Raw genomic sequence first — 25,747 nt, 5'->3', positions numbered from 1 at the left:
TGCTGGAACCGAGTTCCTGTGAGTTCCCACTGAAAAAGCCCTGCTTACATCTGTCCTATGTTTGCTGTGATTTGTATTACTTTTGCTTCCTTTATTACCGGGTACTTTATTCTGCTGGCAGTTGTCTCTCTCCTTCCTGCTTCCTTCATTCTCCTGGTCATTTCCATTTTCTTCTTGACCCTTCCACCCAGTGGCACCATTCCCCTAAATCTATGCAGACAAGAGAACATTCCTGTAATTTCTCCCAGATGCTTGGTGCTCAGTAAAGCCTCCTGCAAAGCATTAGCGACAAAAGACTTCAGGAATTTGAAATGCTTTGGGCTTTCCATTTTCAGGCCAAGCAGCTGAAGAGACCAGGAATTCCCTCTCTCTCTCACACACACACACACACACACACACACAGAGAGAGAGAGAGAGAGAGAGAGAGAGAGAGAGAGAGTTCTGTTCTCCTTTTACAAATATCTTAAAATCAGCTTTGCCTTCATAGTTCCAGCAAATGTGCTATCATATATTCTACTGGGTCAATGCAACCTGATATGCCACCTATATCTGGGAGGATGATTAACAACTAAGCATATTGGGAGCCATCCCTTTTTACAGCCCTCGTGCATTTTTGGAATGACAGGCAATGTACAAAGGCTTACAAAGTCCTTTGATCAGTTTACTGAACGTCCATTGGAATCCATGTGCTCCCTTATATAAATCCAGCCATGTATTTAGATCTACATGTCTATTCTAAATTAACTTTGGCTGCAATCCTATTCACAGCTACCTGAAAGTAAGTTCCAGTGAATTTACTTCAGAGTAGGCCTTACGTAAGAGCACAGGATTGTACTGTTAGGACTTTTTTTCCTGCAAGCCCATTCAACCAAGATTTAGACTACTGGCTGTGTTGCAAATTTGATATGATTTAAGAGGTGATATTTGCAATAGGATTTGTGTATGTTTAATGAGAGTTGGCCACTGGGTTTTAATGGCATTCCAACCATAAAAGTTGCATTTTGATTTTTTTTTTAGAGAGGAAAAAACTTGGTTTGAAAAGAACAGAAAGCCATTGCCCACAGAGCAAATATTCAATGGGGCTTGCTCCCAGAAAAAGTGTATAAAGCATTATAGTTGAAATGCATTATGAGGAACAGTTGAGGAATTGGGTATGTCTACTCTGGGAAAGAGGAGACTGAGAGGAGATATGATAGCCATCTTCAAATATCTCAAGGGCTGTCACATGGAAGATGGAGCAAGCTTATTTTCTTTTGCTCTGGAGGGTAGGAACCAAATCAATGGATTCAAGTTACAAGAAAGGAGATTCCAGCGAAACATCAGAAAGAACTTCCTGACAGTAAGAGCTGTTTGACAGTCGAACAGTCTCCCCCAGGAGGTTGTGGACTCTCCTTCCTTGGGAGGTTTTAAGCAGAGGTTTGATGGCCATCTGTCATGGGTGCTTTAGTTGAGATACCTGCCTTGCAGGGGATTAGACTAGATGACCCTCAGGGGCCCTTCTAGCTCTACAATTCTATGAGGGGGCGATTATTTTATGCCTAAGAGTACAAAGAGATTTACAACAGTAGAGCATGAAGGGTAAAATAGGAGAATGTGATAGTAACAAAGCCAGACCCTCCCAGTTGATGTGAATACAGTTAGTAGGAGACAAGAAGCTATCATTACACACACACACACACACTATCTATCTATCTATCTATCTATCTATCATCTATCTATCTATCATCTATATAATATAGCTGTACGATGAAGGAAAATACCTAAGGAAGTTGTCTGTGTCCATCACTAGAAGTTAAAAAGTGGATATAAAGACAATGATACTTTAAGTATCTTCTGGTACAGGAAGATGGATCAGATTGCTCCCAACCACACACATGGATCATTCCCTTTCCAGGCTAGGAAGCTTCAGTTCCACCTCTAAAGCTGTTGCATTCTCAAGAGACTGGGTCAGGAGATTCCACTGAGGATGGCATTTTATCAGAACCTCTGGGAGGTGAACCAGCAAGTGATAAGGAAGTGTTAAAAGTCAACGAGGAGGTGGTGTTGATGAGGACTAAGCTGGGCACATGCTCCCTGCCAGCCTGGGGATATTCTGCATCTCAGTGATGTTTTGCAAGGGACTTCTCCAGGGAGCAGTTCTAACCTCTCCTTTCTATGGTCTCAGTCCCATTATTATCGTAGGAGAGATGGTGGCAGGATGAAGATTTCATGGCAGTTGTTTTCCAGAAGTCAAACAAACAGGATGTTTTGAGGATTTCTCTGCAGAAGCTTCCTGCCCTGGTGGGGAGAATGTATCTCTCTGGCAGTAGTGGGCACATGCCGTGCATGCAGAAGATCCCAGAGTCAATACTTGGCACTAGAATCATAGAATCAGAGAGTTGGAAGAGACCACAAGGGCCATCCAGTCCAACCCCCTGCCAAGCAGGAAACACCATCAAAGCATTCCTGACAGGTGGCTGTCAAGCCTCCGCTTAAAGACCTCCAAAGAAGGAGACTCCACCACCCTCCTTGGTAGCAAATTCCACTGCCGAACAGTTCTCACTGTCAGGAAGTTCTTCCTAATGTTTAGGTGGAATCTTCTTTCTTGTAGTTTGAATCCATTGCCCCGTGTCCGCTTCACTAGTTAGGGAGATGTTTTTTTCCCCATTCTTGCCAGCTCCAGCCCAAGAAAATTTGCTTTTTCAGTTTCTATGTAAGTTTCCACATGGTCAGGCCTTCCCACAGATACAAGGAGACTCATGGAAATCTCTTTTGCAGTACTTGCACATTTTGCCCCAGAACATTCCTTCCAGGAGAACAAGAGATGTAGGGTTGGTTTGTTTTTTAATGAAAGCTCAGAGTCCGGGGCTCTTGCCATGGCACTCACAGGAAGATCCATGCTAGGAATCCAAGGCTTTGCTCCAACTTCCTGGCATAAGAGAGAGTCAACTAGTTCCAGCAGAAGACTGGAAGCAGAAGACTGGAAGCAGACGACTGCTCTCTTCAGCTAAAAGAATAGAGCTATTTAGAGCAGCTGTGGGGGAACCTTTGGCCCACCAGATATTGCTGAACTTTAATTCTCATCATCCCTGGCCATTGGCCATGCTTGTTGGGGCTGGTGGGAGTTACAGTTCAGCAGCATATACAGGGCCAGGGGTTCCCCACACCTGTTCCATTCAAGCATTCGTATCCAACTATTCTTAAATTGTATCCATGGTGGGGCAACAGACCGACCTTTCTGCATTGAGCGGGAAGGACTTGCACAAGATTGCAAGCAGTGGAGGCTGTTCCATTAAGGTGAATAGATCACAATCTCCCCAATGTCAGTCTGCGTTTAGCCAGCCAGCCCCCGACTAAGGGTGGCACTGCCTGTCATCGTCCTCCTCAGTGTTGCCCTTCTTCAGCAGGAAGGATGGGAACAATGCTAGAATTACTTGGCTCAGCCAGTCACTGGCTGTGGCTCCAACTGCTGCTGGTTTCCCTTCCTTCTGCTCTACCTGGTTGAGTTGGCACAGGCCCCCTGCGATGGTTAAGTGTTTTAAGCTGTTTTAATCCTCCCTGTGGTCAAAGACCTTGCACAATCAGGATTCCTGACTGTGAGGACTCTTAAATTCCTCCAACCAACCACACTTTCAAGCACCCTTCAGACCTTCCTTCTCAACCTGGAGACTGCTGCCCCTCAACACATACATTGAAACAAGGGCAAGCATAACTCAGGAATAAAAGCTTAACAAGTCTTGCTGTCTCCTCAAGAAGGAAAGCAGAAAGAAACATCAAGGTCTGGATGCAACAGGAAGTCAAACTTACAAAAACAGGTGCATTTTCCATGATTCAACCCCTAACATCCTAATTCTAATTTTATTGTGTATTTGGAAGTGATTGACATGCTGCAGCTTTGGATTATAGATCAATGAGAGCAGAAGATCACTGTGCCAATGTTACAATCCATTGAGCATGAAACAATACTGTGCAAAGAGACAGAAAGTGCTTTGCACAAGCTGCCTGATTTGTGCAGATTTCCTGCAGCTTGAAAAGAAGCTGGTCTAGACCGAGATGCCAAAAACCACTTGGCACAGCTGCTCCCTCCCACCCCCATCAAAAATGACATATGGTCATTTTTGTCCTCAATCCTTCAGGCAGGGTGATGAGAGCAGGATCTGACCAAACAGAAACACAGTATTTTGTCAAGTCATTTAAATGAATGTTGTTTTTCTTCGCTTTCTACTGGAAACCAAGTGGTTCGCAATGCCCTCTGTAACGGGTTTCTGCAGTCTCACGGAAACATTTTGCTAAGGATAAAATTCATTAGATTTTTCATGTCTGCGTTCTTGCCTTTTTTAGCAGCAGATAATTTCAGCGTGGCAGTGGCATGCATCAAAGCAGTGGCCTGCGTGGCTCGAACATCAACCTTCTCAGGGTGAGGAGAGCAGGGGCCTGTTCTCATGACCCCGCCAGCGCTTGAAATCCACATTTCTCAGACAGTGCACGATGCTATCGAAGTGCATCAGCTCAGAGTGAGTGGGGTAGCGGAAGGAAGGCCACAGTCCCACCTAGGATTAAGCCTGGCTCAAGCTTTGACATACAATCACAAAACTAATAAGGAATGTTTACACCAATAGCTAGCCTAGGCAGAATTTCACTTGCACCATCAAGCTGCAGTTGATCTCCAAATTGGTGTAGCCAGAAGCCCTCTTCACATAACTGAGAAGCACAACTGTTATAAGCTGCTTTGGGAGCCAGGTGGTGAAAAGTGGGTTATAACTATTATTATTATTATTAAGTTCAGCAGGCTCAGATAATCATGGTGATAGATAGGTAGTTCTGGGCAATCTTACTCAGACCGGTTCTAATTGTGTAACCAGATCCCAAGTCAGGTGTTACTATTAGAAGTTATGAACACACTTGGGGATGGGGCAGTGGGGATGACGAAGCTAGCTCTGCCCCCCCCCTCATTGTTATTCCCATCACCCTCAGCTTGTGGAGGGCAACTATGCAAAGTGGGGAACCTTTTTTGCTTGCATGTTTTAGAACCCTGGTTTCCCCGAAATCCAAATCCATGAAGAATGAACACACAAGGCTCCTTGCTTTTCCTCCAGGAATTGAGAGCAATGGGAGTGATGATGGAGCAGGGAGTAGGGGGTGGCAGAGTGGAATGGCATTCCTTGCCTGATATCCATTCTGTCGCATTGCTGCTGCTTACTAGGAGGTAGACGAGTGAGACAGTGGGAAGATTGGCCCAGCGCAAACAGATGGGCAGTAGCACCAGGACGTGTTTGCACCATGCCAACCTCACTACTTCCCCTCTGCCTCCCCATAAGGACAGTGACATGGCCATCTGGAAGTCAGGTGAGTGGCAGCATGCCACCACACCATCAGCTACTGGGTGGCAGGGCTAGTGCATTCCTCTCTACCACTTCACCTGACCTGTTTTGGTAAACGTCTGAAGATAGCCAATATTGTAAATTGCATCGCATTCAGCTCAAAGTGTCGGAGAGCTAATTCCTGTGATCTCTCAGTAGATGCTGGGACAGAATCAGCTGAAACAAGCTGAAGAGAGAAAAGCACACAGAGGTGATAGTCCCTGAGTTTTATTGCCTCGGGAAAACGAATGTTATCACTAAACAAATGAAAAACTAACAAACGCTACAGATGTTTTAGATAGGCCAGGACTGCCACTTGACTCAGTGTCTGGGCAGGATATTGATTAGAAGGACCATTCTTTATTGCACTCCTATTGTTCAGCAATCACCACCTCCTGCCGTGGGAACCCTGCAACTTGTTATACATTATGCTGTCAACAATGCAAGCATAACATGTCAGTCTTCCATATGGGAACTGAAGATATGCAGAGCTTACAGAAGAGAGCTTTCCTGAGATGCCCTAACAACACATTGGCTATATGTGCTAACTGACCCCCAGCCCATTTTGCAAGCTCAATATCTCAGCCAAAATATGGTTTAGAATTTAATTATTTGCCTGCATCATTGATTGTCTTTTTAGAAAATAAAATAATAAAATGCTGGTGCTAAATGTAAAGTTTGAAGTTACCACTGTGCTTTGCTTCTTTTCAAAACAGCAGAAAATAACACTGGTAAGAATGTGTGTTTGATATCACTCCCAGAATATGTCTAGAACACATGACTAATGAATTTCCTTTTCTGAAAGCAGCAAAAACAGGCAAGGTTAATTTTTCTTTTCTATTTATTTCTTTTAATTTTTTTAGCCAAGGGTATTATGACTTTCAAGAAGATATACAGAATTCTCGCTTGTGAACTTCTGAATGAGTATGAATTCCAGCTCAATTCTGCAAGCGCAAAGTAGCATTCTTGATTTTTTTAATGGAAGAAGAGACATGCTAAAAAGTTTGGCAGGTTATATAGTTGATGAAGAAACGACTTAAAGAGCCAACATTTAGCAAACAACTTAAAAGATCATCACGCTATTCCAAGACACACCCACACCCACACACAAGACGCACAGCACTGCTCACTATGAAAGCGCTCAGCAGTTTTACCAATTTGGGGACAAGTCAACAGGGCACATTGAGAGCCCTCCCCCAACTGATAGATAGGCCCAATACAATAATCAGGAAATATGCATGAGATGCTCATTAGTGCCAAATAATGGAGCCATTTCCAAGATGCACACACACGGGGGGGGGGGGGAGGCAGTCTGGTTGACTTAAGAACTTTTTATTGCTATTTATTTAAACCAGAGTTATAAGTGGTAGCGTAGTGGCAAATTCAGATGTGCAGGGGCCCTTCACGTTAACCATCGCCATGCCCCATCGCAGCCACACACCCTTACTACCTCGTCTCCTTCTAAGATTCCACAATAATCCTATAATTATACAACAATAATAACTAGGGATGCACTGCAACCATCAAAGCAGTTTTCCATGAGTGGCCTTTCAGCTAGATCTACTATTTTCTGTGCACATAAATCGGCCAATTAATCGAAGTGCTGCAATATTTTATTTCGGAGCGACTTAAGCTGCATTTCCCCTCAAAGCTCCACGGCATATAACGGAACTTGCGCACCCTTCTCCTGAAACGGAAGCACCCTGTGTTTTCGGTGTTCCTAAATGCTCAGCTTAGGATCCTTACAGAACAACTCCTTGGCGTTCTTCCCACACAGCTTTTGCAGAGTGAACCTAGGAGCCAATCCTCCGTGGCTGACTCATCTGCTTCGGCTCTGATTGGCTCTAGTCAGCACAAGGGGTGTGAGGGCTTCTTCTCGGTTGCTGAAAAGCCTACATTTCATGCTGATGGCTCTGGAAGAAAGGGGCGCTGGTGCAGGAATAGTAAGAGGTCATCATACCCCAACCCATTGACTACTACACCTCTGGGTGTAAGCACATGCTCTCGTGGAAATTAGTCGGATTTAAAAGTGCTTTACTTGGGCTCATGGCCATCATATATCAATATACTCCTATGTCCTTCATTTGAAATCTCAGGGAACGATTGCCAAATGCTAGTCAAATTATAGTTCCTCATTTATTTTTATTTTTATTTAAAAAACAACAAGCCACATTTTAGAATCAATTTTCCTCCATGTCTGCCCTCTTTCCTTTTTGGATGTAGGGGGGAAACAAACACAGGCCTTTGAAAACAGTCTGAGGCATCACTTTTCAAGCTCCTCTGAAAAATTTTCCGCCTGCCTCTTAAACCATGTCTAATTTATGTTAACTGCCATTTCTGTTGTAACATCCCGTGGTATACTTGGCATTATAACAAAGCTTGCAAATACTGGGTGCATTGTGCTAACCAGTCTTTGGTTCCCTTTGATTTTGGAAAAGCCATTTGATTTCTTTTTGCTTTACAGTTATTTTGCTTTACAAAATAATTTTCCGAAAAGCTTTGCTTAGCCCATATGAGGATCACATGCAGGACTGATGCATCACTCTCAAATAGGCAGATAACCCCAAATCATGCCTCAAGGCAGACTTTGGGCTTTTCCTCACCCTCCTAATCTGTGAAAGTCACAATTTTATCACCCTACCCATTCTGTTAACACTTGTTTTTGTTTAATAGTTTCTAACAGGCAAATCCTACTTTTCCCACAATCTCCCCTGTTGTTGATACTGGGGAGATTGCGATACTGTTGATACTGATACTGTACACAGGAGTTGGACTGGTGTGTGTGTGTGTGTGTGTGTGTGTGTGTGTGTGTGTAGATAGTGGCATAAATCCAACACCAAGTTATGCACTTGCCTAAACACATTAAGGATGCTTCCAGGCCATTTTCAGGTATGATTCAGTCATCCCCAGCAAATTCAAATTGTACAATTAAAGTTGATTTGGAACAATAAACACACTTCCCAAAATCCGGTCATTTTACAATAGGGTAAGTGATAGGAAAATGCACTGGAAGGTATGGGTAGCATTTGCTTGACAAAATGTCATTTAATCTCCCTGCAGACAATTCAGAACAAATGCTCAATTACGAACCTCCTGCAAACTTTGTGCAAATAAATCAGGATGAGAGCACCATAAGTAGGTTGACTGGAAGCAACCTCAGTTGCATGGACTTTAAGAACGCCTAACTCTCGCTTGGATTAAGGCCAGAGTGAATGAATGGATTGTGTTGTGTTGTTCCGTGCTTTTGATGTGAGTGGTTTGGGAGCATTTGACCACTGAAATGTGGCATTCAAATTCAAAATGGATAATTGCTACATTATTATATCAATACAGATAGGTGTTCAGGTAGACATCACAAAATAATTTTAAGTTTTTGTATATTTCTGTAAATATATTAAAAATTTTATAAATATAAATAATAAATATAAAGAAATCATCCTCTTAAGTTGTAACCCAGAGAGAAACTGGATTGCTAACAGCCTCCCTTAATTATTGTGTGATAATGGCACACACACACACACACAAACCACCCATTTTACATGAGCATATTTATGAGAACCATTAAATATATATATATATTTATGTCCCAAGTAGGAAAATTACCTACACTTTCCCTGGAACACCGATCCAGTTACAGCACGTGCACATGGCAAGCTCATTGGTCCCATTTCCCCCACCCCACCCCCGATATATTTTTCTCCTGGCTCTGCTGAAACCTCTTCAGGACATGTCAAGGCCTGTGGTGAAAAGCAAATAGAGATACTTATCATCACATGAGGTAAAGTATTAACATGATGCAAGCTCCAAGGAGCTGAGTTAAAAGGGCTGTAGGAGGTGAGAAGGAATGGCAGAATTCTGATATGTCAATTACATCTATCATATCTAATTCCGCACATTATCCATTCAGCTGTTACATGACATTTGGTTTTCAATCGGTTCACTTTCCTCTGCACCTTTTGTGTGGGAAGAAAATAGGATCTGTGACCCACATGTGAGTAATTAACCAAAAAAAATTGGCAGGATGCCAGGATTCAAAACACAGGGCTTAACTCTCCAGCAGGAGAGAGCCCCCAGCAAAGTTTAAAATGGTCACAGAGTTAAGCAGTAGTGCAACGTGGGAATATAGATTGTTAGACCCCTTTTCATATCCCATTTAGTGTGCTTGCAGCACTTGCCCCCCTCTCTACCCCTCTGGCAATGAACAGACCACACACTGTTAAGTAAGTTTAAAAGCTTTACTTACTCAATCCAAAGGTCTGATTCATGCCTTATTCCTTGCACCAGCAAGGAGAACACAGCTAGAATACTCTTGGGTACAAAATACAGTAAGATAGTTTCAAATATGCAGTCTAAGCTTGGAGCAAGCTGGATCAGGCCAGTATTCTGTTCTCACAGTGGCCAGCCAGGTGCCCACAGGAGACCAGCAAGCAAGAGCACAGCACAAAAGCACTCTCTCCTCCTGGGGTTTCCAGCAACTGATACTCAGAAGCATTATTGTCACCAACTGTGGAGGCAGGGCACAGCCATCAACCTCTTCTAAAGCCTTCCAGGTTGGTGGCCATCACTGCTTCCTGTGGGAGCGAGCTCCAGAGTTTTAATTATGTGTTGCATGAAGCAGTCCTGAATCTTCCAACATTCGGCATTCAACGTTGAACCAAAGGCACAAAGAAGGGTCTGGGGGCAAGAAGTGAGAAATGGGGCTGTCGAGTCACCTGGGGCTTCAAGGATGGCTAGCAAAGTAAGCAGGTCAACCAACCAACCAGTGTTTCAAGAACACCGAAACAAAGTGCCCATCCCATCCCGAGGGAAAGTGTGAGTTTGCATAGCAGCTGTCTAGTCAGCTGATTTGTGAACTTTCGTTTCACAACTTTGCATCTTTGCTGCGCTTGATTGGATGGTATTAAAATATAGGCACTGCATGTCTGTCTTGAAGCCCCAGGGACACATTACTCATTTGAGGGCACTTGGAGCATGCTGATCTTTCTCATCAGTAGTGGGGCTTGTGCCCATTGGGACTGGCAGGGTCAAAGCATGTGCATGTGGAGGGAATCCCTTGCTGACAACCATGCTCAACCTGCAGTCATTTGATGGCAAAGCTAGCTGGACAATGTGGTGCCAAGGGCAGGTTGAATGCCCTATGCGTGAGCAACACAAGAAAAGAGAGAGACATCAAGAATTTCCAAAATCCATTCACTGCAAGGAGTGGGCAGATACCAGATCACATGGATGGGAAGGGGTAGGTGCCTCCATTCTAGACACTACGGCACTTAGGGACATCTAGTGGGCCCAAAATTAAGAGAGTTTGCTGATGATTATGATGACAGATATGCAAAGCTGAAAGGATGGGGGGCACACACCTTCATGAATCTTCTTAAGCGAATGCCAATAATTCCAGGAACTGCTTTATGGTAGCAAAGCTTATATATTTCTTACGTGTACAGACAATTCCATTCACTTCCAATTGTCCCTCATCATTTAAACTGAATAATATGAATCTAGTGGAAGCTCTTGTTGCTCCTGGCACTCCTGGCTCCGGAGGCGATGTTCATTTATGTAGCAAATGGGCAGGCTGGCAGGTAGTCTCGAAAAAGACTCCTGCACCAGATGTTCCAGAAGCAAGGCCTGTAAGGTTTATCATTCCAAAGTGCTGATGGCTTCTCAGCAGGCAGCTTTGTGGAAACAGCCATTTCCAAGACTCCCGTGATATACTCTGATTAGTAACAATTTCTTGAGGGCACAGCACTTTGGCGCAGTTTACTCGCTGTCATCAGGTTGTCCAAGTTTGTCTTAAGATGTGGGAAGGCTGGCAAAGCTGGTAGCATCAGATATTTGGGTTCCAAGCCTAGACTTAACATGGAATGACCCAAGTGGGGGAACATTGCAGGGACAGTAAGTATTAGGGAGAGTTGGACACTTAAGTCTAGAGGCAACAGATTGGCTCCAATGAAGTCATCCCATTGGCACAATGACTTCTGCCTGCACAACAGGACTCCTTCTTCTTCTCTCCCTTTGCTCTCCAACATACCCCCCTGGAGCAGGAGAGGGAGAAGAAGCCCAGTTCCACAGGCAGAAGTCCTTGCGCTAATGGAACAACTTTGTTGAATACAAAGCCAATCCTTTCATAACCATAAACTCTAAAAAGCATAGCCAAGCTTAACGATCAAATCTTACTTGCACTTTTAAGCTGCTGCTTCACTTCCATATCAGTCTACGATCTCGCTCTTTAAAAAAAAATGACATAAGCAAGATTGATTTAGTCCAGTGAATTAAGTCTTTTAAACAAACACTACGTCTATCTTTTCAGTCCAATTGACAACTCCATCCCAGACCCCAGGGGAGGAAACCAATAAACGTTTAGTTACTTTGCTATTGTTTTCCTAAAACAATTTGACTTCCTTTGCGATAGCCCCAGATTCCTTCATTAAAAATAGAGAGGCTGGGAGGCAGAGGAAGTGCTCAGCTAGAGCCAAGTCCCTGCTTACAATAAAGCCTTCTTGGGACCACATTTATATCCCAATCCACCACGATGACTCTATAGGAGCCCGACAGCTGCTGGGGCATGTCACACGGCACTCAGAAGCTAGGAGACCCTACAGCCTGCTTCCTTCAGGTTTTTTGGGAACCTCCTGGCAGCTGCCTGATAAGAAGACGCGCTGTTCTGACACTCTTCTGAGATTTGTTTATCCAATCTGAAGAGTCCTCCATCAGACAAGGATCCCTCCTGGATATACAAGCGGAGAAGGTATGTTCCTGCAAGTACAAAGATCAACCCCCAAAGCTAAATTATTAGTAGAAACCTCTTCATCCATCTATTTTTGTGCCCCTACCTCTGTCTATTGAAAATCTGATAAAATGAGTTGGGGGGGTATATTTTGTAGGTTCTTTTTGGGGTCTTACACTGAAATTCTTTTGTTTAACGAGGTTTGAGCACATTTTATTGATTCAAGATTATGTGCTGAACAAATCACACATCATCCCAAATCACACTTTCTGCTCTGGGATGGCGGGGAGAAAGGGATTCCTCTCTGACTAGGTAGTAAGTCACAATGCATTTAGTGAAGTTTACATTCAACTGTGCACAGAATTGCAGCTTTAACTGGATGAATGTTGGTGGATAACAAGGGGAAAAAGCATAAAGAATGTGCAAAACAGCTACAAGTACTGATTTTTTATTTATTTATTTATTTGAAATACCTAATACAAAGTTCACATCGGGGAAGTCCTTACTTTAGGAAAGATAATTTCCTTTGGTTTGCCACTTTGCAAACTAGAATTTTTGTTTCTTACCCATTATGCAAATAGTATGGTCTCATTTCCCCTTTTATCAGTTGCACCTCTGAGTGGACTGATTGCCTTGATTTCTTGTGGCTGTTGGAGAGGAAGGCTGTTAAGGTATATAAAGGGAGAATAATATGAAGATAATGACAACGAATCTAAAGTCACAGGATTTAATCTCCAGAAGTGATCTATGCAAAGGAATGTTTCTATTATCTCTATTAGAATCAGATGCCTCAGACAGTTACTGGAGTATAAGCATAAAATTAAATTAAAATGCTGCTTAAGGTTCAATGCCCATAAGCAGACAATCTGTGACAGTTGACGTGCAGTAGTAGTTAGCATTTTTTCAAGTTTTGATGGCTGATGTGCAGAAGCTGTTGTCACTTGACAGCATCTGAAATGCAGCAGCCGACATGAAATCACCCTTGTGGTCTCTTCCAACTCTATGATTCTATGAAATATGACACTGGACAGGCTATAGCAATCAATAGTTGATAGCGTAGGTCACATGGAACTGAATATAGAAACTTTATTTTCATCATATTCATTAATTAAATCGAGCATACTCCTGAAAATTGAATGGTGATCTCAGATTTCATTTCTGAATTTCAGGTGTCACCATTTGAGGTCAAATTTAAATTTTGAGTATTTCCCAGATTTTGACATTTGTTAAGTCAGTGCTGAGGAAAGACAATCAAAATTCACATTTTAAAAAAGACAAATCTCTGTACAGATGAATAATTTAATTTTAATGCTTTCAGCCTCATAGTCTTTGTGTTTACATCTGTCTTACCGAGCTTATCCTTAAACTGTAATCATTTTGTGCTAAAATACATTTTCGAGTGGGTTTGTTTTCTTTTAAAAAAAAATAAAAATCTGTATTTCTTCCTGGCTTCTAACCTTGGCTGAATGGGTGAAGAAACAAGAAAGAATTATGCATGCAAGCACATTGAAGGGCAAGCCCTTTGTGCACAATATTCAGACTCCCCACTTCTCAGTTCTCTCAGCTGTTCAGGTCAGCTGAGCTGTCCAGTGGGAGATCCCTTGGAGAAGTTCAGGCTGATCCTGAACTACCCAGTCTGAGCAGTATAGACGGCCAAAGATAGTTTGTGTTTTCCAAATGTGTGTAGCCTCATAGGTACTGCAGTCCTCAGCAATGAATAAAGTTCATTTTCAGTAGAGACAAACAGCTGTCTTATACCCAGCATGTTAATAGGCCTCTCCAAACAGAGTGAATGAGTAGTAAAATGATCACAAAGTGATGCATGTTGGGGCAAAAAATAATAATATAAATCTCTCAATATCTCTCTGTTGAGATGCATGGCTAATGTAGCTACAACTGGCTGTTTCACACAGCAACAATATTGCTTTCTTCCCCCAACCTCCCCCTTTCAGTGTTTTGCATTCAATAATAAACCAATTTATAATGTTGTGAGCCACTTTATGCATATCTCACTGTTGGAAGCTGCTATATAAATACCTCCTTTATCCATGATTGTGGATGTGGAGGCCAATATTGCTTGCATCACTGAGACCTGGGTGGATGAAGAGTGTGGAGTTGGTCTCACCCAGCTGTGCCCACCTGTGTACATGGTACAACATCATGCCAGACTTGAGTGTCAGAGAGGGGGAGTTGCTGTGGTCTATAGAAATTCTCTCTGTCTCTCCAGCCTCTCTATCCAGTTTGGGGGGGGGATCTAGAGTGTGTGTTTCTGGTGTTGTGCAATCAGGACAGATTAGGGATTCTGCTGGTTTACTGCCCACCTCGCTGCGGTCTCGGAGGCAGTGTTGGGGACTCCCAGACTTCTGGTTCTAGGGGATTTCAACATCCACACTGTGGCGACTGGCTCTGGGGTAGCTCAGGACTTCGTGGCTGCTGTGACGATATCCTCTGACTGCCTTCTCATTTTAGGCAGAGAGCATAACACTCATAACACCAAAACAATGTATGTTTTATTAGAAGCCACACATTTGAGAATAACATTTCCCACCCTGTGGGGAATATCTCACCATTTGAAAGTTTGACAGACAGAAGTGAAAAAGAGAACAAAGGGCAATATTTCATCCAAAATGGAGGGCATGCCACACACTGAGGGGAGACCTATGAAGTGTGGTTCACTCTTCCTAGCACACACCAAGCCTAAGTAAAACCTGTTTACTACAGGTAACATCCCTCAGTAGGCAATATCATCTGTAGCAAAGCTCTTGCTCTCCTCTGAAGCTTTGATATTGATGCTGGGTCACTCTCTACGTTCTTCTCAATAGGCTGTTCGTGTTGCAAACACGGTCCAGAACCCGCTCCTTCTATTTTTAACTTTTGACCCATGCACAAATGTTGCTTTATGTACATGCATATTTCCTCTGCTCCCCCACCCCGCCAAACAGGCTTGCTGGAAAGTATTCTTGTCAGAATAAGGGAATCTCAGAACATTAGGAATTATTCTTTGATTGGTTGTGCTTTCCAGAATCAACAAGGGACAGCCTGCCTCCGCCCCTCAACCCTAACCCTTTCCCTTCTTGAGCGGGTAAAACTGCCTTCAGAGAGCTCTGGTTGCAGAAGGGGCATCGCTGTTTCTGACTTTCAAGGAAAGCTTGATAGTGACCTGTTATTTGAAGAGCACTTGGTGTGCAGCGCTTGTCTCTCCTGACAAGTGAGAAGAGCAACCGTCAGCATCGCAGGCCTGCAGAGACAAGGGGAAGACGGACAAAGGGTGGATGAAACCTATAAAATGACTCCTTTTTCTAGAACAGTGACTAGGGGAAGGGTGAGAAAGACAAAGGGTGAGGAGGGAAGCGGGTATACATAGGAAGGAGATACAAAGGGGGTGTGAGAAACCACAGGTGAAAGAAAGGAGGAAAGAGAAAGCGGTGGGAAGACGGTTAAAAAGTCCAAAGACTCCATGGTAAGACTCCATACGAAGTAACAGAACGACGAGTTGTTTAAAGACAAGAGGCCATTCAGGTGAGTAAAATGGTCAATGTGACAAACTGCGGGAAGCTCAGGGAGTAAGAATTTGGAACTGGCTTTCTTTAAATTTAAAACAAGCAACAGTAAGAACCATCAGAAATCTGGAAGCATATTGAAGTGGGGCAGCCACCTTCTCTCAGTTTACAGAAAAAAGATGACATGTGCTGAGTTATTTAGAATGGTCCAGATTTTATATTATTTTTGGAGTATTTTTCCTTGTTTAATAGTGTCCATCTAACATGAGAAAGTTCACATCCTTATGAATGTTGTCCTTGTTAGTTTTTATTATCTCCTAAACAGTAACCCGTTTGTGCTTTCCTGTTAGTTCAGCTTTTTTATATAACACTGATATCTGATAACCACAGAAAGCTTTAATGCCTAGAGAGAGTTTGATGTTATTTAAACGGATTCTTGTTGCTGAGAAGGCTATCTGATAACTGCAGAAACCTAGAACCACTAGAGATGAGCTTTGCTGTCACATGGCTGGATTCTTCTTGCTAGATATAGTTGGAAGCTTTACATTGTTTCTTTTTTATGTGCGCATTTTGGAGAATATTTGCTCTTCATTACTTGCATAGTGGACACGGGTGGCGCTGTGGGTTAAACCACAGAGCCTAGGCCTTGCCTATCAGAAGGTCGCGGTTCAAATCTCTGTGACGGGGTGAGCTCCCGTTGCTCGGTCCCTGCTCCTGCCAACCTAGCAGTTCGAAAGCACGCAGTGCAAGTAGATAAATAGGTACTGCTCCAGCGGGAAGGTAAACGGCATTTCCGTGCCAGAAGCAGCTTAGTCATGCTGGCCACATGACCCGGAAGCTGTACGCCATCTCCCTCGGCCAATAAAGCGAGATGAGCACCTCAACCCCAGAGTCATCTGCAACTGGTCTCTTTACCTTTACCTTTTACTTGCATAGTAAAATTGACAGCACTATCTTATACACACTCTACTCAGAAGCAGTCCCATTGCATCATTGGAGCTTACTCCCAGGTAAGTGTGCTGATAAACAGCCTGATCTAAAGAAGAATATTTTAGGAGTGGCTTCCAGGTCTGTTCTGACTTAATGGAGGCAGCCTCCAAGACAGCGGGAGATTGTTGGCGAAGGAAAAACAAGGATGATTGAGGGCGATTATCATTGCAAATCCCCCCCCCCCGGAAAGAGGGGAATGGGCTTCACTCATAGTTTGTCTTGGTACCTGGCACTCGCTCCACCATGGGGGGCGGGGAGGCGCTGAGTGTAGAAACACTTTGCCTGGCAAAAACCCTCCAACACCACCATTAAGAAGCAGAGGTTCTCCTGTTAATTAGAGATTAATTGGACTAAAGTACAGGCGCATGCTAGAAGAGATGAGATCACAAACTGCAGAACAAACCAACTGCAAGGACTTTAAGGTGTGAACTTCATTTGGTGCAAAAGACGGTGGGGGGAGGGGAGCCTACAGTTTCTTTATTTAAAGATTTTTTCTCTACCTTTATGATTCGGCAACCGTCCTCTGAATGTTAGTTCAAATTATATTTGTACAAGCCAATATGGAATAAATTGGATTATAAATATGGACTATAGCATCAAACGGAATTGTGTGTGTTGAAAAAGGAATAAGGAAGGGAAGCTCTATTTTGCAAGAGATTTATGATGGAGACTTAGAGCTGACTCATCCCCATCCTTTATTATTTATGAAGTGAATAAAATGATTACGAATGCAATTGAAAATAATAAGATTTTGGAACACAGAAATAAAGAAAATTATCAAACCATCAAATCTAGCATGCGGGGGGGCACTTTAGCTAAATTATATAATTCGGTATTTGAATGACTAGTATTAATAATTGCATTATAAATTGGTGGGTTTTTTTAATCAGTGTTTCCCAACCTTGGGCCTCCAGCTGTTTTCAGACTACAATTCCCATCATCCCTGACCACTGGTCTTGCTAGCTAGGGATGATGGGAGTTGTAGTCCAAAAACAGCTGGACGCCCAAGGTTGGGAAACACTGTTTTAAATAATGAGGCTATTATTGGACTGTAATTGAAAACTAATAAAAATATTATATAAAAAGAATATTTTAGTGGTGGTGATGAAGTTCACACATACACTAATTTTAGGGAGGGGAACCAAAAAATGTCACATGATTTGGAAGTAGAAGACAGGACAAGAGTTTTCTTCTAATTGCCGTAACCTCTAGAAACCAACAGACTATTCCGAAGCATTTTGACTTGAGACTATGTCCTACTTTATTTAATGGGACTTAGAAGAACATGTGCATAGAATTAGAGATCAAGGGCTGCCTATGGTTAGAGACAGATAAGTGGTCTTGCTAACAGAAGTTTCTTCTTTACTTAAGTTATAAGAATGCTGGAGCTGGCCTCATCACAGTCATGGTGTTATGGGAAGGTGAACAGACCAGAGAAACCAAATGCTCTTAGACCAAGCTGATGGGGGGGGGGGAGGGCATTGTTAGACCACCAAGTACAATTGCATTGTTATTCTTTTGAAGTGGTTATTATTAGAGGCAAGCTGTGCATAACCAGCCAACTTGCCCATGATCTGAATTCTGCTGAAACAGCTCTTTTGATTTCCCACTTGTTAATTTCTTTTTTGTTTGGAATTACTCAATATCTCTGGCAATAAATTCCCATATGATGATTACCGGTATGTAGTGCATGTGCCATGTGAAACTAGATATCTGATGTTTGTGTGTGTGTGTGTGTGTGTGTGTGTGTGTGTGTGTGTGTGTGTTATATTATCCCACTCCTATTTAATGTATCTGTGTGTAGATATTTGCATGTCAGTCCATGTATGTTAGGTCTCTGGAAAAATCGAGGCCCTCTTTACCCTCAGCCATTCAGTCAGGGAAAATAAAAAGTACCATTCCATCAGGATTGATTCCCAAATACTATCACCACAAACTTGTGCTTTCACTTGGAATGTGTACAATTTCATTCCAATTAACAGACCACAAGTACTAGACAAGAACTCATGATTGCTGTATGGCATTGAGTATTTGAACTCTTTCCCCTCAGCCCTTGTACAAAACCCTAACCAGCACATGGGAGGTGTTTGTTTGTTTGTTTGTTTGTTTGTTTGTTTGTTATTACATTTATACCCCACCTTCCCTTCATGGAGCTCAAGGTGGCCTGCATACTTCTCCTCCCCATTTTCTCTTCACAACAACCCTGTGAGGTAGGTTAGGCTGAGATTGAGTGACTGGCCCAAGGTCACCCAGTGAGTTTCATGGCTGAGTGGGGATTTGAACCCTGGTCTCCCAGGTCCTAGTCCAGCACTCTAAACACTACACCACACTGGCTCTCAACTGCACATGCTTGATCAGGCTATTTCTGCTTGGTACTCAACATTTTATGTTATCAGAGGCTGCAGCAGCAGAGGAGTATGTTTGCCTGTCCAAATATGATGATGATGATGATGATGATGATGATGATGATGATGATGATGATGATGCAGCCCATCTGGCAGGGTTGCCCCAGTCACTTGAGGCAGCTTCCAACAAATTAAAATGCAGTAAGACATCAAACGTTTTAAACTTCCCTATACAGGGCTGCTTTCAGATGTATTTGAAAAATCAGATAGTTGTTTATTTCCTTGGTTATGGTTTTGGCACAAATAATATTACATGGTTCCTCTTTGTAGAAGTCCCTATATTAGCAAATTCTGGGTGATGCACTATATATAAAACCAATCAGACACCAAACTGAACAGTCTCAGCTGCCCCTGTGTCTTCTTTCGGATTTTCCTATGGTGAGACAATTCCTAAGGGTTCAGAGTTCAGAATGGTGAGATTCTGAATCCACAGTCTCTTGGGAACTATGCAAAGTATTCTCACTGTTGCAAGCAAGTTATGCATTATTTTTATCACATACATTTTATTTTATCCCTGTACTTTGCCCTTGGGAATGTCAGTACTCGGTTGGAAGGAATCTGAAGCATACCAGCATAGGCAATCATTCCTCTTCCAGCTCCTTTCTCTTTGGCCTGTAGGTTGATTTCACATACCCTCCTCTGCTGTCCTTGTCTCCTTTGTGTCATCGCAGCACTTGAAAGAAATAGAACGGATGAGCAGTTACGTGCACAGTGGGGATCAAGAACAGACCAAAAGATCTCATCAGAGAACCAAAACACACACAAAAAGAAAAAGCAGTATATAAATTGATTTCCCTCCCTTTCAGAGGAGACTTTAAAAAATAAAAAGCCCTGATATTTAAATATTGGGTGAATATCTACTGAAAAAACAAAACTGCTCAAAAATGTGTTTGATTAATTTGCTCCCATAAAAATTAAAAAATTCAGCCCCTCTCATTTCTGTCAGTAGACAAACTGTTATGTATCCCCTTTCTAGCTAATTTGTATGGAGGTTAGAATGTGGACATATTGTCACATGTCAGTAAGCAACATCTGTCCATTTGTCTAATAGACCAGGTATGGGAGAAAAGAAGACCAGGATCTGATGGTAGATTACTGAATAATTTGCAATGTAAGGATTTCCTGTCTCCCAGTCACAAGTTACAATACCTTACCTACCCCAACCTAAATTAGGTAGTTAGAATCCCTGATCTGTAGTTAACTAAATTTGTATTTACATATATACAGGCCATTGCACTCATAGGTAATTTACCTGGCCTCTTGAGCCACTGTTTTGCACCCAAACCATGAGCTCCAATTGATGAATCTTGAGGTTCTAGTAAAAATAAATAAACTAAACACCATTGATTCAGCAGCGAACACATGGTGCCTTAAGAACCTCACACAGAAGTTATGGCAGAAGCTTTTGTGAACTGAAGCCCATTGTGATGCATGGAGTATTATCTGCAGTTAGATATTCTCTCTCACACACACATACACACACGTACATGAAAAGAGACTAGAAGGGGGTAGAGTAAACAGCGGAACCAAGCACCATGGAATTCAAGAAATACAGCTTGTGATGCATCTGTGCAAAATTCAGATGTTCCATATAATGCTGAGAAAGCTGTATGGTGTCCTTCTTTAGACCAGTATCATGCTAAGTTTTTGCTACGAGGCATTTATCCATCTTGTTCCGTCATTTTTTACCTTGCGTCTCCTTAAATAAACAAATAAAAGCAACCTCCCTTTTACTGACCGCACCACAATACAGCCTGAAAAATGAAGCTGTAGTCTTCTCTTTCCACCGCACTCAAACTATGTCAATACAGTATTTCTTAATCTTCCTAGGTTCATCCGTATTATTTGGCTGTCCTCACTGGCATATCCAACACCTCCCAATTTAGTACCAGACGTAAGATTTACATGCTTTGTTACATGCCAGTTCAGTCAGCTTTGAGCTCGCTGATAAAGATACGAAGTAAAACGCCCATCTGTGCAGCAGCGTTCAGCACACTCACACCCAAGGTATGATAATGCCACTTAGCATTATCGTTTGCTTGCAGTCCTTCAACTCAGTATATTCACAGCATTCATAAACATGGAGGGAAGCTTTTGGAGTATACTTTCCATTTCAATTGTTTTACAATAATCTCTGTGGTTTCAGAGGGCAATGTGTAGCAAAACAACAGAGACTCTTTAATGATAATGAGCCAGAAGACTCTCCGAAATTTCAGAGCATCTCAGAGACAACTAGTGTCTTTCCCCCCTCTCCCTTTACCTTTGTAGTGTGAGTTCTAGATTGATTATTGTTAAGTATCTTGTTTATTTGGTAGTGTTAAAAAGCAGCAACATAATGTTGAATCCTGCATTGATTTTAGATTGCCCTGCTGTAAGTCATCCCTGGGATTCACTTTTTATTTTAATTAAAATTTATGTGTCTATTTGAGAGATTTATGTCCCACTCTGGGGCAGAAGCTCTCAAGGCACTTACAAAAACAATTTCACACTGGAGAAACCTTTTCTTGATACTTCAAAGTTTAAAGGCACTAGGCAAAGTTGCCTTGGGAGAAATTTCTAGCATGGGTGCCAATGGGTGCCAATGCAGTAAAAGCCCTTTCAGCGGTAGTTATCCGCTTGACTTCCAAATATGAAGTTATTCTTCCATGAGGTTCATCCCAGTGTGGCCATAATGCAGCCTTTTTCAACCTTGGGTCTCCATATGTTGTTGGACTACAAGTCCCACCATCCCTGACTGCTGGTCCTGCTAACTAGGGTTGATGGGAGCTGTAGTCCAACAACATACGGGGACCAAAAGGTGAGAATGGATGTCATAATGTTTAAAAGCTCAACACTGCATAGGTGGGGCCATTTGTGTAAGTCCTTCATATATGACCGTAGCTGAACCAGAATCAGGAACCAACACAATTGGCCCCAATTGTACGGTGCCATACCGGTAAATGTTACAACCACACCCTGGGATGAAGCTATGGAAAAACTATTCCAAAGCCACTGCTATAACATCTAAAAGGCACCAAAAGCCATCAGCATCAATGTTTTCCTTTTGAACAGACATCCTTGTTTAAGAATATCCATGCTAGAGGGGCTCAGCTTCAAGCATTCCTTTTGTGCAGTGAATATTGTAATATCTTAATTTCACCCATCACAACTTCAGCACCCATCACAAGAAGCATTTTACAGAGAAGGTCCTGAAGGCAGACTCAAATTGGCTCTTTTCCCCATTGCAAGGGGATTTTATTTCCTAGTAGAGATCTATGTGGAAAGGGTCCAACGTATATTGAGATCAAACCTCAAAAGTCAAGTTTCCCAAACTTATATTGGCCATATAGATTTTCATTCAAATTTGCACCAGCCAACAGACTTCCATGTACCATATGGTAGGGAAACAGCCATGCATTTAAAAAATACATTTAATCACTAAATGTAGGGCTAACAGTCTTTGGTCACCTTTCTTGTGGGAAAACATAGTGCTAGCTGTTGAGGTCTGCTATTTATATCCCTGCAGATCCAATTTTAGCTAGGCCTCCAAGGTTTCTGTCTGTGTGTGTGTGTGTGTGTGTGTTTTAAGTGAAGGATTCTTGGCTTCCCCGCAGCAAATAACAGAAGTTCATACAAAGAGATTTCTCTGAAGCAGAAGCTTACATGGGTGGAATGGCCTGCCCACCTCGTAACAGGGAGTTCTTTAAACTGCATCGCTATTCTTTGCTTGTCAAGAACGCTGCTTTGTCTGGAGCGAAGAGTAATGGAGTACGGTGTCTCTGTCTTCCCTCCCATTCAGCGCATGTGATGCCACAAGCGAAAGGAAGTTATGGCCATGAAAACAAGGAAGGGAAAACTTCCCTCCTCTGAAAGAAGGTAACAAAAGGTTTTTATAGCTGGGTGATGTCAAAGAAAAAGTGCCATAGGGATGTCGACCGCAACATCCAGATGTGTAGACACCCGCTCACTCAAAGTTGTGTTCTGCTGCCCAACTTATAATGGGACTGTATTGAGGAAGGGAAATAGATACGTAAGTAGAAGCGTGGTGAATAGAAACACTGGAGAGTTTGGCTACTAGGTTAAATGAGGTCATCGCACAGTGAGTTCATGGTAGACAGGCATGGTTGTATGACCAAAGACTTAGGCACGAGTGGGCCCATGCAAGGTGGCTGAGAGTACTTGTGATATGCTTACAGAGGTGCTTTGATGTATAAAAAAGGCAGAACTGCAAGCTTTAGGTTGCAGTCCACTGCCTACTTTCTTTGGGAGTACTCCCCCCTGGATTCAATGTGACTTATTTCTAAGTAGATGTGTTTAGGTTTATTATACTGTTAATCAATTTCTTTGCTAGATTAAACAACTAAAATAACAAAGTGGGGTAAAATATGAATTGGTAATGCTGAGACCAAGAGACGCATTTTTCAACTTTCCAGAAGTACTTCGACTTACTGGTAGTTATCCTACTTCAGTATACTATAATGAAGTCGTATAATGCTTTATTTACAAAAAAAAAAAAAAAAAAAGTTGCCTTTATCTGCTTCTATAGTTCAGTGTTTTTCAACCTTTTTTGGGCAAAGGCACACTTGTTTCATGAAAAAAATCACGAGGCACACCACCATTAGAAAATGTTAAAAAATTTAACTCTGTGCCTATATTGACTATATATAAAGTAATTCTCTTGAATTTTTCAATTTTTCCCACGGCACACCAGGCAACATCTCGCGGCACACTAGTGTGCCGCGGAACAGTGGTTGAAAAACACTGCTATAGTTGCTTTTGTGGCAGTTTTGGAACCTTTCAAATGCTATTCTATCTACAAAGGAAGTACTATTTATTGGCAATTATTTCTTTTCCATTGCATTTGCGTTTTTAAAATGGTGTTATATGTTATAACATTGTACACCGCCCTGATATAGGATGATATGGAAGTACAGAAATACTTTTATGCATAAATAAGATTATATCAGTAAGACACACACTCTCTCTCTTCCCCCTCCCTCTCTCTCTCCCTCAGAGGCCAGCCTCTTTGCTGAGCCAAAATGGGTGACTGGAGCTTCCTAGGAGAATTCCTCGAGGAAGTCCACAAGCATTCCACAGTGGTGGGGAAAGTCTGGCTGACTGTGCTCTTTATCTTTCGGATGCTTGTCCTGGGCACAGCCGCAGAGTCTTCGTGGGGAGATGAACAGTCCGACTTCATGTGTGACACCCGGCAACCGGGTTGTGAGAACGTCTGCTATGACAAAGCTTTCCCCATCTCCCACATCAGGTACTGGGTCCTCCAGATCATCTTTGTCTCCACCCCTTCCCTGCTGTACATGGGACATGCAATGCACACAGTGCGCATGGAGGAGAAGAGGAAGCTAAAGGAGGCCAAAGAAGCATCGACAGCAATTCAGAGAAAGGAAGATTCTTTCCACCAGCAAGAGTACCAAGCACCCGAGAAGGCGGAGCTGTCCTGCTGGGATGAGCCAAGTGGGAGGATCATTCTTCAAGGCACTTTGTTGAATACCTACGTCTGCAGCATTTTAATCCGTACCACCATGGAAGTAGCATTCATCATTGGGCAGTACATGCTGTATGGAATCTTCCTTGAGACGCTCTATATCTGTCAACGGAAGCCCTGCCCCCACCCAGTCAACTGCTACGTCTCTCGGCCGACTGAGAAGAACATCTTTATCGTTTTCATGCTGGCCGTAGCAGCACTCTCTCTGTTCTTAAGCCTGGCTGAACTATATCACTTGGGGTGGAAGAAAGCCAAGCAGAAGTTCTCCCATTCTTACAAACGCAGCCCCAGCCCAGTCGCCAGCAAACTGGAAACAGACCCCCAAGCGAAGATGACCCAAAGCTGTACCCCTCCTCCAGATTTTAATCAGTGTTTGGCCAACCCTGGTGGGAAATATATCAGTCCCTTCAGCAACAAAATGGCCTCTCAGCAGAACACTGCCAATTTTGCAACCGAGAGGGTTCACAACCAAGACGACGTGGACAGGGAAGCTCCATTTATCCAAGTTAACTATTCTCAGACCTCCGAGGCCGCCAATAGCTCCGCTCCCACCCTGGTTCCCAATGGCTACTTCCATGACAAACGTAGGCTCAGCAAAACCAGCCGCACCAGCAGTAAGGCTCGCTCTGATGACCTGTCCGTGTGAATTGTGTTCTGTGGGGGCAAAAGGAAGGGAAGACTCTCTGATGTGACAAAAACTTGCAGTGTAGATTTTGAAACCCTGGCAGTCTGGGGTCCATTAAGTGAATGGCCTGGCATATTGCAAAAAGTTTGTTTCAAAGCTTATTTCATTATTTGAGTTTGTTAACAAACAGTCAGAAAGGAGAGTGATCTATTTCAAAACAAATACTAAAATAAGCTTTGGTTACTAGAGAAAGGTCTGAAGCTGATGTATACTTTGAGTAGATATCACTCCACACTTAAACCAGTATAATCATTCTGATTTTTCCAAAGAGTGCAGGAGTGATAATAATAAAAATAATAATTTTATTATTTATACCCCGCCCATCTGGCTGGGTTTCCCCAGCCACTCTGGGCGGCCCCCAAAAGAACACTAAAAACAGAATAAAACTTCAAACATTAAAAACTTCCCTAAACAGGGCTGCCTTCAGATGTCTTCTAAAAGTCAGATAGTTGTTTATTTCCTTGACATCTGATGGGAGGGCGTTCCACAGGGCAGGTGCCACTGCCGAGAAGGTGACATCTTTAGTGGAAGTCCCAAGCCCTTTCATAAATCCCTATATCACTATAAATCCCTGGATTTCTTGATTGGATTTATGATAGTTTCAATTTCCAGTGGCTTCAGTTGC

At 42.7% G+C, this 25,747-nt stretch overlaps 1 protein-coding gene across 2 annotated transcripts; it reads left to right on the top strand.

Annotated features, from left to right (window-relative positions):
* The first annotated feature begins 11,862 nt into the window (after positions 1-11,862).
* GJA5 (gap junction protein alpha 5) lies at positions 11,863-25,494 on the top strand. 2 transcript variants are annotated; one of them, XM_033146809.1, is made up of 2 exons: positions 11,863-12,081; positions 23,949-25,494. In XM_033146809.1, the coding sequence occupies exon 2, from the start codon at positions 23,974-23,976 to the stop codon at positions 25,081-25,083; it is 1,110 nt and encodes a 369-aa protein (XP_033002700.1). In that variant the 5' UTR covers positions 11,863-12,081; positions 23,949-23,973; the 3' UTR covers positions 25,084-25,494. The 2 variants fall into 2 exon arrangements, with proteins under 2 accessions (XP_033002700.1, XP_033002701.1); XM_033146810.1 differs by lacking the exon at positions 11,863-12,081 and adding an exon at positions 15,093-15,579.
* The last annotated feature ends 253 nt before the right edge of the window (positions 25,495-25,747 follow it).

Source organism: Lacerta agilis, chromosome 4 (genome assembly GCF_009819535.1).
Source record: "Lacerta agilis isolate rLacAgi1 chromosome 4, rLacAgi1.pri, whole genome shotgun sequence".
NCBI classification, from domain to species: domain Eukaryota; kingdom Metazoa; phylum Chordata; class Lepidosauria; order Squamata; family Lacertidae; genus Lacerta; species Lacerta agilis.
This window is presented reverse-complemented; position numbering and strand designations above follow the sequence as displayed.

Excerpts from the sequence above, each read along its gene's own strand:
- GJA5 (XM_033146809.1), top strand. The coding sequence starts at position 23,974 with ATGGGTGACTGGAGCTTCCTAGGAGAATTCCTCGAGGAAGTCCACAAG.